Source organism: Sminthopsis crassicaudata, chromosome 4, assembly GCF_048593235.1.
Source record: "Sminthopsis crassicaudata isolate SCR6 chromosome 4, ASM4859323v1, whole genome shotgun sequence".
In the NCBI taxonomy this organism is placed as follows: domain Eukaryota; kingdom Metazoa; phylum Chordata; class Mammalia; order Dasyuromorphia; family Dasyuridae; genus Sminthopsis; species Sminthopsis crassicaudata.
In genome coordinates this window covers 281,292,589-281,306,188 of record NC_133620.1, presented here as the reverse complement: position 1 = coordinate 281,306,188, position 13,600 = coordinate 281,292,589, and the positions used below count along the sequence as shown (strand labels likewise).

Sequence of the window (13,600 nt, the reverse complement as noted above, 5' to 3'; positions counted from 1 at the left end):
ATTTACAAAGCTACACAAGGGTGCTATTTCAACTGGGGCATGAGGAATGTATATAAGTAAAGGGACTGGGGGAATAAGGTGATGAAGCTTACATGGAAGGAATTTGAGTATGCATGGAGATAGCATAAAGATGGACGTATGAAGAAGGCATCATGTAAAGAGTATATGGATAAATCAACTAGGTTAAGGGACTTGGGAAATAAAGAGCTAATATGGGAAAGGGATGGACCAGAGATGTCTCCAAGAGGTTGACCAGGAAAACGGGTTACTTTTACAAAAGTTGATAATAATAGCAATAGTAAAAGTTATACAGATTTTGAAATATCCTGGAAAATTCAATCAATAAATTCTCAGGGTATCAGGACATCAATAGCTGTGGACTACAGTTGTTCTAATATAACATTGATTCATAAAACTAAATAATAGAGTTAATAAATATTGCCATACTAAATCATGGAACAAAAAGCTTTTGACATATAGAAAGACCTAGAAGAAGAAATCAAAATCACGTGGTAGGAGGAAGATGTATTTATGTACATCCTTGTATCAAGAATGCTTTTATCAGGCCTCTGGACAATAAGCTCACATCCCAATACTTTCATTTAACTACAAAAATAGAGAAAATTTTTGCAATGGTTCATAGAACATCAAATGTATAAGAATAAGAGCAGTCTAGCACTGTTTCTTTCTGAACCCCATCCAAAAAGATGAGAATGAGATGTTTATAATAACAAGATGAACAATATTGGTATTCATTTGCAATTTACAGTTTGCAAAGCACTTTTACTTTGTAGGCAGAGAGGTGATAGAGTGAATAGAGTGCTGGACATTGAGTCAGGAAGATTTGAATTCAAATCTGGGCTTAGATGTTTACTAGCAGTAGATTCCTGGGAAAGCCACTTCACACTTATTTGCCTCAGTTTCCTTCTCTATAAAATGGGGTTAATAAAGGCACCTGCTTCTCAGGATTATTACAAAGATCAATTATAAAAATAATTGGAAAACACTTAGGACAGTGGTTAATGCTTAGTAAATGCTATGTAAATGTTAGCTATTATTATTTTATCTGAACTTCACAACCACATTGTGAGGCATATATGATTATCTTCATTTTACAGATAAGAAAAATGAGGCTTAGAAAAGTAAAGGGACTTGCCCATGATCAAAGCTAATAAAAGACATAGGTGGGCTTTGAACTCTGGTCTTTCTAATGCTAGGGGCCAATACTTTCTGCTTCCTTGCCTTTTATTGAAGTTAGATATTACAAAGAATGCTCTGATAGGCCTGAGCCCAAAGTCCAATGACCTTATAGATGACCAAATATTGCCTAGAATTTTGGGCTACAAGAAGTTTTCCAGAGTCTCAAGAAACTGATATTTATTGGTTTTCTTCATACCTAAAACTTCAATTTAACTTTCTCCCAACTTTACCCCAAATCTAGCATAGAACTCCATTTGGAGTTTTTTTTTTTTGTTTAATTTTTAAACAATTTTGAGTGTCTGCAATGAATAGGTCTCTATATTAGGAACTTCAGAAAAGATATATATCTATATCTATCTATATCTATCTATATATATAGATAGATATAGATATAGATAGATATAGATATAGATATATAGATATAGATATAGATATAAAGAATTTGTTCCTTCCCTTAAACTCAGTTGGAGTAACAGAACACAGAACACAACTCATAAAAGAGTTTAAACTAAAAAAAAACATTTTGCCAGCACTAATATAACTGGTAAGGTAAAGTCTTAATCAGAAGGAGTCAAGATAAACTTTAAGAGAGGCTTTAAAGAAGGCAATAGGCAGGATGGGGGTGGGATTGGCCAACAGAATAACATGAACAAAAGCAGGCAACAAGTCAAGACTAGTAAGGCATTAAGATCTGTCTTCTTTCCCCTTCTAGACTTTGTTGAATGAGCTGGACCGAAGCATGGGGCGCTATCGAGATGAAGTGAATCTGAAGACAGCCATCATGTCCTTCATTAACGCCGTCCTCAATGCTGGTGCTGGAGAAGTAGGTCACTTTCCTCCCAAATCCCTAGTCTCTCCCAGAGTGCAGTGTTGCCTTAATTAGGTTTTTCCAATTTAGGGAATCCTAGGGTAGAATATTGGGCAATGTCTGTCACCATCATCACTTTTAGGAAGTTTATATTAACCTTCTCTCTATATTAACCAACAAAATTAAAATGTGATACAAATACAAAGTCCAAGCCAACTGTTACAATACAGATACTATGTACTTGTATACATCATAGGCCAGAGTCATGCCCTCTGAAATATAACTACTTGAAGTATCAGCCTGATAAAAGCAAAATATAAATAAAAAGTAAAATGTAAAACTGTGTCTCTATCATACTGATATTATGAAGAGGAGGGGATCCATTATATTATCATTGTATCTACCATTGAAATCAGTCCTAATGGTTGCCATCAGACATTAGTCAATTAAAGAAATAAGATCTTATTTATATGAATTTTGTTAATGTTAGCTTTTTGTTTCTTTTAAGCAAAAAGATTGGTCTTCATTAAAGCCATTATAGCCATTAAAGCCAATGAATAAACAATTAAATATTTAGACTTCAAAACTCTTAGTCCATGCTAAGTGTCTTGAATTTCACAGCAAAGATCACTTTAAATGCTGTGATTGAGGCTTAGCTTCTTACTTAAACTAACAAGTAATTACTCTTCACAGAGCAAGTATAAACAGTTCTTTTCTACTGTTAACATTAGTCAGAACAGGCCCAGTATAAAGTTTAAAACTTAAATGGATCAAGACCAGTTAAATTAGAGGACTCAAAGGCTCTGATCTCTCTTTTTTAATCAATCCCAGAAAATAGATAGATAGATAGATAAATTCAGGAAAACTTCCTGAAAAAGAAGAGATCTGAAGGATCATTTGAATAATAGAAGACAGTCTAATAAGTTAACTAGAGCAAAAGGAATAGATATAGGTTATTATAGTGAGAGGGTTTGGAGGGAAAGCCAGACAAATCAGAAAAAAAAATGGTCTTATCTGAAGGGTCTAAAGGCAGTGAGAAATCCAGGATGGGAACAGTGCTGGAATTTAAAACAATGTTGGAGAATGAAGAATTAGTGCTTGGGAACAAACTGAAGAATAAGGGGTATGGATTAACATTTCTAGAACAACTTTCTGAGATGTCAGTGATATTGTTACTCTTGAACTATGTTCTGAAGATGTGACTATAAATCCTGAACTTCATACTATCTTGATATATTTTATTGTATAATAATAATCCTTAATGCTCTTAGATCTTAGAGTTAGAGCTTATCCATGAGATTGACTAAATAAAGCCTTAAGAATAAAGACATTAGAAAAGTAACTATAGTGTACATGAAAGGGCACCCCTAAATTAAACAGACAGCTCTCAGTATGGTCTTGTTCCAGGATGGGGTTAGTGCATGTTCTCAACATTGTTTTTATTTCCATTATCCTCCTTATAAATGACACTCCCAATCCAGTCCACCAGGACAGTGTCAAAAGTATAATAAGTTTCTGATAGTGCCTTGACCTTGTGATGGTGTTATTACTTAGGTTCCAGAAGCCTAGAATATGTACCAGCTTTGCTAGGCAGGCTAAGCCAAAGTTGTGTAAGCAATATATTTGCAGATTGCATAGGTAATATTTTTATATACCTGCAGTTGAATAGGTAACATATTCTATTAAATAGGTAATATATTGTATATTCTCATTAAAAGACTAATAAGAAGTTGAATAAAATTTGCATCTTCTCTCTCTCCCCTTTGGGTGGAATTTCCTATGGGACCTTGTAAATTTTGGAGTGACCAAGAACATATATTTCAGGAACTAGTGTAGGATATAATGAGAAAGTCAAATCATCAAGCATTTATTAAGTGTCTATCAAGTGTCAGGATGCAAAAAGGCAAAAAAACAAACAAACAAACAAAAAAACCCTTCTTTTAAGGAACTCACAATCTTAACAAGCAAACAACTATGCACAAATAAGAGATATACAACTTGGAGGATTAGGAAAAGCTTCTTGTAGATGCAGGATTATGGCCAAGATTTCAGGAGAGTCAAGATGACAAGATAAAGAGCGAGAGAGTTATAGGGAGAAAAAGTCAGTGAAAATACATGGATTTGGATGATGGAATGCTTGAGAAATAACAAAGAGGCCATTGTCATAGAATTGCAGTGCAAGAGAAGTACGATATAAAATATCTGGAAAGGCAGGAAGGACCCCCATTATGAAGAGTTTTTAAAAATCAAACAAGATTTTATATTTGATCTTAGAGGCAATAAGAAACAACTGGAGATTATTGAACTGGGTGTGACATGGTCAGACCTTCCTTTTAGGGAGATCAACTTAATAATTGAATAGAACATGGACATCAAGTAGAAGGCTATTTCCAAAATCTAGGAGTTAAGGGATGAGTGGCTACATCAAGATGGCGGCAGCACCACAGGGGGGAAGAGGAATTGTAAAAAAGATGTTGTGGAGGTAGAATTGACTAGACTTGGCAACAGATTGGATATGGGGTACAGTTTGGGGGAGAAGTGCATTAAGAGCTAAAGAAAACATTAAATGATGGTGCTTTACTGACCTAGACAATGAAATAAATGTTTCTTTACTGATTCTGCTCTATATCCCACTTCATCCTCATTCAAATTTCACCCCATCCCAATTTTCTTCAAGGATAATCTGGAGTTTCGGTTACATCTGCGATATGAGTTCCTAATGTTGGGAATACAGCCTGTGATTGACAAACTTCGCAGGCATGAGAACGCCATATTGGACAGGTAGGGAAAAAAATGAAAGACTTATTCATTTCATAGTAAAAGAGGAGGCCTAAGAATAATAAACTCAGGATGGTGGGGAGAAGCACAAAAGGAACAATCCAAGGAGAGTAAGCCTAGAGTAATTATCAAGTATCTGAGAAGACTTCTAAGAATGAGAAGCATAGGGAAGAATTTATGGTATACAGATTAAGCTAGACATTTCACAATTTGGTCTAGGCTAAAACCTATGGATCTTTTAAAATATCTTTAGTTTCTTTTCTGCTTGATCATTTCTCTGTTCACCAATCTCTCCTCCAAAGCAAATTAAATATTCTCTGCCCATCTGTGTGGAGGAGATAGAGAGTAAATGTTTGGCTGAAGGGGTGTTTGGATCTTATCTAACTTTGATTTCTTTACTGTTAGATACTGCTCATTTGTGACATTTTTATCTTTTCCTTGCCCAGGCACTTAGACTTCTTTGAAATGGTCCGGAATGAGGATGACTTGGAATTAGCCAGAAGGTTTGACATGGTGAGGTCCACCAGGATGCAATGCAAGCACAATATGTATCAATCCTCCCAATGGTTTCTCCAGAGGTTCCTGAAGGATGGTACACCAAAGTGGGCATTATACAAAGAACATTATTAGCTTTCTTGTTTCCAGCGTGCTTACAATGTCTAGATTCTGCCAGAACTCTTTGTAGAATTAGCATGTGTCCATAGGTCCTGATCCTCAAAGGAAAAAAGGCATCCTTTTTTTTTTTTTTACTGAGTCAATTGGGGTTAAGAGACTTGTCTAGGGTCACATGGCAAGGAAGGCATACATTCTTAAAGAAACATAGAATCAACTCTGTATTACCTATGGCTACTATGTGGATTATCAGTTGTAATTATCCAACACATAGGTGACTAGTAAACAACATACTCCTCTTGGGATATATCTTCATTTGATTTGTATTTAAGGGAATATAGTCTTATTTTAATGTCAACCTCAGCAAAATATAGGAATAGGGTAGGTTCTGGACCTGTGATTTCCTAAGTGTAGGGAACTTCTAGGTGAGGAATATAGGTCAGTACCTTTTTAGCAATTTAAATTCTTAGAGAGCTGCTTACTGTACTGGAAGATCTAACACATAGACAGTATTGGCAGAATCCCAGCTAAACAATTCACACCATAAAAATGTGATAAATTCCCAAGCCAGATAATTGTCTATGTTATGATTATCCATAGCAATGTTCTCCACATCATCACAGTTAATTATGAACTTCTTTACTTGTATCTAAGCAAATTGTAAGGGGTGGGATCTCTGGCTGTTTATGCTGAGACAGTTGGGGAGATGAGAAATGGAAGGAGGTATCTCAGAGATATTTCATTAAATTAAAACTCAGAATCATCTCCTTCCTCTTCTTGCCTCCCTCTTTCCCTTCCTTGGGTTCCTCATTCATTTATTCCTTACTTTGTTTTTCCATCAGGTACACATTGATACCAAGAGTGCATCACAAATGTTTGACCTGATCCATAGGAAGCTGAAACACACGGAAGCATATCCCTATCTGCTCTCCATGCTGCAACACTGTTTGCAGCTACCTTGTAAGTCTTGTCTCCTCCTACACTATCAGTAGAGACTACACACATTTAACTTAGGGAGATGGGAGAGTCCCCTTTTAGCAGAATTTTCCCGAGTGCAATTCCCCGGGAAGATAGTCGGATGACTCTTCTAGGAGACCAGGACATATCAAAAATGTCCAGAAGCTCCAGCTACTGTTAGCTCCTTGTATTTGTGGAAAGAAAAATATGGTTTAGGTCCCTACCTCTAGTCTACTCTGAAGGACCGAGGCTCTTGGGAGGAACAGGAGACTTAAATAATTGAGTTTCCAGTGTCTTTGACCAGCAAGCATAATCTTGATCTTTTCATTTCAAAGTCATATAGTCCCCACTTTCGTATTTCTGACAGTCAAGCTTTCCATTTTCTTGTGGAGTTTCCAGTTAGGAAAAAAATAATATTTGTGCTAGGTAAATAGGGGAGATCTTATTAAAAATATCTTTCCCCCCTAGTTTTTCCTATTCCCCATTTTTTCCTTTTCTACTTTCTACTTGCCCACATACTTGTTTTCATCATTTTTAGAGTTATTCTAAGAGTACAGATTAGTCACATTATTTGTGATTACTACTCTACTCTGAAGTCATAAAGACTTGAAAAGAAGAAATGGGTTTAAATTGTCACAGGATATATATATATATTCCATACCTGAAAACCTCTGCTTTGCCCTCTCATCTCATTTTTCCTTGAGGAAAGAAGAATATAACAAACAAGCAAAAAAAGTCCTATAAAATGTAGAAAGGGAGAGCAATGGGAATCTGCCACTGCTTCTCTCCAAAAAAGAAGACAGAGGAAGTAGGAGGTCCCTCTATTTCCTTTCTGAGTTCTAATTTTACTCTCTTGGGTTCCAGTCTTTTTGGACTGCTTGTTTCTCATGACAGTAGGTCTCATGTGGGACAGTGAGGATGATTCTGTATATTCTTTGTTCAATTAAACTTTGGTGTTATGGCACACTCCATCCTTGCGATTCTATGATGTTTCACGGTCAGATTCCCCAAGATTGTTTTTTCCTGTGATTGCTAGAAAGCATAGGAAGAAATAGAGAATCCATTTACTCAAAGAAGCAGATTGGGTGACTACCTTGTAAATGGGGGTGAGGGGCAAAAGATACAAGACACAAGTAATAGCAACACAAATCCCCACATGTCCAGTCAGACCAAGAATAGGGTTCATGAGGGACTGGAGTGCAGCTAAATGATTAGAGAGCAGTGACCTCAATAACACTAGGCCTTTGAACAAACAAAACAGTGTCTTCACCTGTATAAAGGGACTTCCTCTGGGATGCCTTCCCTGAATAACACTACTCATTCTCTATCCCACAAACACAGTCAATGACCCCTACTCTTCTGTAATATGTTATATCTATCTCTCAATTGTCTGTTCTTATGGAGTAGTGGCATGAATAATTCAAAGCACAATCTACTTTCATTTTTATTTTCCTTTGGAATTCATTAATTTTGTAATTGATTCACCTTTCTAAATATACTTTCCTTTGGAAGATATGAAAATGAGTTTCTCTTTTTAACAAAAAGCTAGGAGAATTAGATCTAGCTGGGGGAATGATGAGAGATGGACCTGGGGATTTAAAATTCCACAGCAGATAAGCTCTCCAATTGAGAGTGAATTAGATTTATGAATTTCCAGGAGCTACATTTTTCTGATCTCCCCTCATTAGATTGGGAGCTTCCCCAAAGGGCAGACCACATCTCCTTCTTCAGTTGGGGGCTGTGTCTGCTCTTTACTCTATGCCCCAGGCTGTGATACCCAGGCCCTAGTCCCTGGGGCTCAGTTAAGACACAGTGACTGCCTTGCCTTCAGATAAGCGGAATGGTGGGAGCATCCATCATTGGCAGCTCCTTGATCGGATCCTCCAGCAGATCGTCCTACAGGATGAGAGGGGCGTGGACCCTGATTTGGCACCCCTGGAGAACTTCAACGTCAAAAATATCATCAAGATGTGAGCAGCAGTGACCCTTCTCCCTTCCTTCTTCTCCCTACTCTTCTCTACCCTTTCCATTCATAAAATCTCAACTTTCTCTTTCCAAAGTCAACAACCTCCAAGTAGTGTGTAGAATTTTAATTGACTCTCGATTATCCACTTTGAGGTTTATGCACAACAAATGTTTAGTTCCAGTCTGACTTCCTTTTACCTCTCCTCCCTACCCAATATATTTCTGGGAGCCATTTCTACACTATCAATCAATGTCTATTCAAATAACACAAGCATATTTTAGTATCAGCTTGAGCCAAATATCATTAGGGGAGTAAATCTGCTTAAAATAAATTCATGCTGTATATTTTTAAGCCAAGTAGAAATGGTTATTTTAATTATACAGAGTTTTGAATTATTTTGTGCCACACTTCTCATTAGCCCAGATAATCGAGAGTTTGCTGCATTACTCTATTTAGGAAGCTTAAAAACTGACCCTACACTGTTGGGGAATTGAGGAGAGTTGAGGACAGTTCCCTCCACTAACACAGAAGCTGAGAATTTGGACCACTGGTTAGGGCCAAAAGACTAGCATCTCTGCCCATAACAGTTTTCCTATCCCTTCCCCAATCATCCTGACTCCAGCTAACATGGAAACAGAAGGTGGGATATAAAAAAAATATTTTTTGGTTGGGGAGGAGAACAGATGAGAGTAGAAGAACCATTTTGTAATGGCATTAATCTGCTGTGTGACCTTCAAATTGCTTAATCTTTGGGGGCCTTATTTACATGGTTTATAAAAAAAATGAGAAGGTTGGGCTTATTTTTAATTCCTAATTCAGATATTTTAGAATACTGTGAGTTGGATAAGAAAATGAAAATTTGGGGCAAATCTAAGGATATTGATTGGGAAATCAATTGACTGATTTTGGTCAATTTAGGAGAAAGGAGGCTGAAAGGTTAGAAATTGGACTGGATGGAAGGGAAAGCAAGCTAGATGGGCCAGATGTAGTGAAAGGGATGAATTTCAAAGATTATCAGCAAGTGAAAGATAATTTCTTTCTTCAGGCTTGTCAATGAAAATGAAGTGAATCAGTGGCGAGATCAAGCTGAGAAATTCCGAAAAGGTAAGTATGTATGAACAGGGCTGCCTGCTTTGTTCCTTCTCACCCCAGTCTCTTCATGTTCCAGAATCCTTCTTGCCATGATTGGTAAGATAGTGACTCCCTTTTCCCTGCTGATCCTCCCTAATCCCCCAGAGCACACAGAGCTGGTGAGCCGGCTAGAGCGGAAAGAGCGGGAATGTGAGACAAAAACCATAGAAAAAGATGAGATGATGAAGACTCTGAACAAGATGAAGGACAAGCTGGCCCGAGAGTCCCAGGAACTACGTCAAGTCCGGGGACAGTTGGCAGAATTGGTAGCTCAGTTTAATGAGTTCTCGGTAAGAGTTTTAAGCTGTTACATCCTTTTGTAACACACACCTATGCCATGTGAATGTGCCAGAGTCAATATCCAGGACCGGGGATGAGAAAGGGAGTGTACCAGGTTTCCAGTGAGAAGGTTAAATAGCACTACTGAGAAAAGGGTGGGGGCGGGGGGAATCAGAGAGGGGATAAGGAGAAAGGGAGAATTGAGAAAACCTAAAACTAAGGGAAAGGGTAAAGGAAGCCCTCAAGATAACAGTGAGACTGCATTGAATATATGCAAGGCTGCATCCATCTTTGCAGCCTTGTGTAAGTCTGTGTCTCTGTAATTATGAATATCCCAAATAGGTGTTATGTATGTTCCTGTCTTTGTATTCTTTCTTATCCATTGTGTGTTTGTTGGATTTGGAAAGACAGACATGAGGATTAGGGTGAGTGCAGGAGGTTAAGGTCAAAGAGGAGAGGGGGCAGCTAGGTGGCGCAGTGGATAGAGCACCAGCCTTGAATTCAGGAGGACCCGAGTTCAAATCTGGCCTCAGACACTTAACACTTCCTAGCTGTGTGACCCTGGGCAAGTCACTTAACCCCAGCATCAAAAAAAAAAAAAAAAAAAAAAAAAAGGTTAAAGAGGAGAGAAAGAAAACAATGAGGGTTAGGGTGGATATAAAGTTGAGAAAGGGAGTGGGTATAAGATACAAAGGCAGAAATGGAGTTAGGAGGTCATGGCTCATAGACAACATTGTTAATTATTACTTTGATTTCCTTTTACCTTTCAGCCCACTGGTACTGTGTCTTCCCCTCCTCCTCCAGGAGGTCCCCTTTCCCTCCCCTCTTCCAAAAACTCCACTGACTTACCTCCACCCCCACCTCCCCTGCCTTTCTCCTGTAGCCCCCCACCCCCACCCCCACCTCTTCCACCTGGTGGACCTCCCCCTCCTCCAGGGGCACCCCCTTGCTTTGGTGTGGAGATGCCCCCTCCTCTAACCTCTCTACCTAGCAGCTGCCTGCCTCTCAGGAAGAAGTGTGTACCGCAGCCTTCCCATCCGCTGAAGTCTTTCAACTGGATAAAGTTGAATGAGGTGAGCAAAAAGACCTGGAATACTTCTGTGTTCTTTACCCTGAGACCACATTCCTTGAATATACATAGTCTCCAGAACCCTTGGCCAAGTGTTTTGGATGGGTATATAGAAGAGGTATTGTTTTAAGATCTAAGGAGCTCTCTCTAACTGGAGAGCTATGATATGAGAGAGACAGAGAGAGACAGAGAGAGAGAGAGAGAGAGAGAGAGAGAGAGAGAGAGAGAGAGAGAGAGAGAGAGAGAGAGAGAGAGAGAAGCAGAGAGAGAGAGAGAGACAGAGAGAGAGAGAGGGAGAGAGACAGAGAGAGGAGAGAGAGAGAGACAGAGAGAGAGACAGAGAGAGAGACAGAGAGACAGAGACAGAGAGAGGGAGAGAGAGAAAGAGAGAGAGAGACAGATAGAGACAGAGAGAGAGAGAGAGAGAGAGAGAGAGAGAGAGAGAGAGAGACAGAGAGAGACAGAGAGACAGAAAGACACAGAGAGACAGAAAGACACAGAGAGACACAGAGAGAGAGAGAGACAGACAGACAGAGAGACAGAGAGACAGAGAAACATATATAGAGAGAGATATAGATATATAGAAAGAGAAAGACAGATTCACAGAAACAGAGAGAAAAAATATATATATATGGAGAGAGAGAGAGAGAGAGAGAGAGAGAGATTAAAAAAATATTTGTAACACAATACTACAGTGAAAATTAAATGATTAAGTCCTAAGAGTTCAAGGAGTGCAGTAATCAGAGCTGGGTAAGATAATCAGGGAACTTTTCCTAGAGGGCATTGAATTATAAATTTGATTTTTAAGTAGAATAGTGCACATGGAGAAAAGGAAAGAGAACAACCTGAATAAGGAGAGCAGTTTGTTTACAATCTCAGGTGAGAAAAAGGCAAGGAATGCATAATAGAGACTTGAAATGACTAATTCTTATCAAGAGATATAATACAAGAGCAAAGTGAAGAAATCTTGCCAAGGAATAAGGGTAGAAACATAGTATTTAGTCAGTCAGTCAACAAACATAAGTGCTTACCATCATTCTGGAGGTAATTTTGTTGTCACTGATATGGGGGATTGTTTAAAAGTCTCTGGCAGTTTGTTTTTTAATCATATAAATAATATCTAGATGTGTCTATGAAGGTTCAGGGCATCTAACCACTTTTTAGACCAACCTCATGAACTGATATTCCATTCATTTCTTTGACATATAGATACACAGACACTGGCAGACATACACTTATTGTATACTAGATATTGTGCTAAGTGCTGGGTACTCAAAAAGGGTTCCTGCCCTCAAGGAACTGTCAGTTTAAAGATGAATGACTAAAGATGCCTTTCACTTGCATCATCAGAATGAGAGTTACACTTAACTACCTATAAATAGATGTGAATACACAAATACAGTGCATAGTTGCAAATAATTGAACACATATTAATTACTACTTAACTAGTGGTTGCCAGTAGTATATAAATTTGTAGCAGAACTAATGAAATTCATTGGCATATGTACCAATTCTTAATTGAGTTGTATTTTATACCCACCTTTCTAACTAAGAATGCTTTTGCTTTGTCTAGCATACTAGCCCTGCCATCACATAATTCTCTACACTGTTATTTTATCTTTCCCTATTAGTATGCTAGGCAGGGTATCAGTGCTCTGAATGTATAAGGTTAGTGTCTCCTGGACAATGGAGAGATGCAGGAATAGCAGTTGCCATGGACAGGGAGCATAAATCACCAAATGTTGGAGCCCTGGGGCAAAGCCCTGTTTGTCCCACGCTAGTTATGACTGTTTATTTAAGACTGTTGCCACTGAAAAGTAGTAGCCATTTATAGATGTAGAATTGAGTAATGAAGTTGTCTCTAAATAGCTTAGCCACTGGCATAAACAGATAATAGGATTGCAGAATTTTGGAACTGGAAAAAATTGTAGAGAAATTTTAGACCAATTGCATCACTATAGGTGAGGAGACTGAGATGGTCGACCATTTGCTAGGACTCCTATTATTTTCAAGCAAGTCATTCAGCCTGCCAATCAATAGATATTTATTAAGCATCTGTTATATGTAAAGCTATATTAGTTGCTAGGAAAAGATACATATAAGAAGAATGAATAGTCCTTTTCCACAATGGGCTTATTCCCTAATAAAAGAAGGTGGGAAACCTCAGTCTAGTACTTAAACTGGGGATAAACTGTCTGTATGACTTTAAGCAAATGAGTACTGTTGTTTTGTCCAAGGAAGGAAATGTATGATGTCACCCAAACAGGTAATTTAGTAGGGGAGACACTGCATAAATAAATAAATAGAAAGTATTCAAAAAGTCCATGGGATTTTTTTAAAATCCTGAAATAGTTGATAGATATGATTTAACAATATTGAATGCTATCTACTCTTGAAATTATAAAGTATAATAGCAATTATTAATAAAGTTTAGGACAAATATCTCTTGCAGTCATCACTGTGTAGTGGAAAAACTGCTGGATTTGTAATCAGAGCACTTGTGTTCAAATCTTGGTTTTATTTACATCCAGTGTGGCCTCCACTCTGAGCTTCAGTTTTCTTAACTGCAAAATATGAGGATTATGCTAATGACTTGAAGGTCCCATCTACCTTTAAATCTATGATTCTATGATGTCTGTTTAATTCAAAATCTGTAACAAATGAAAATGGTTGTTACAGATGAGAAGGTAAATTGTGTCTTATGGCCAGCAGAACTGAAGATATAGGTAGATAAAGCATTTTTAAGCACTTACTCTGCATCAGGCACTGTGCTAAATCCTGGGAATGCAAATATAAGCAA

The 13,600-nt window shown here is 37.9% G+C and overlaps 1 protein-coding gene across 3 annotated transcripts in view; it reads left to right on the top strand.

The window, feature by feature from the left end:
- DAAM2 (dishevelled associated activator of morphogenesis 2) overlaps positions 1-13,600 on the top strand; it is a 137,022-nt gene that overhangs the window by 99,482 nt on the left and 23,940 nt on the right. For all 3 annotated transcript variants that reach the window (XM_074311009.1, XM_074311010.1, XM_074311008.1), the window contains exons 7-14: positions 1,913-2,023; positions 4,686-4,789; positions 5,233-5,299; positions 6,241-6,358; positions 8,187-8,325; positions 9,367-9,425; positions 9,558-9,742; positions 10,502-10,804. In XM_074311009.1, the coding sequence (XP_074167110.1) occupies positions 1,913-2,023; positions 4,686-4,789; positions 5,233-5,299; positions 6,241-6,358; positions 8,187-8,325; positions 9,367-9,425; positions 9,558-9,742; positions 10,502-10,804 (1,086 nt within the window). The remainder of the gene's footprint in view (positions 1-1,912; positions 2,024-4,685; positions 4,790-5,232; positions 5,300-6,240; positions 6,359-8,186; positions 8,326-9,366; positions 9,426-9,557; positions 9,743-10,501; positions 10,805-13,600) is intronic.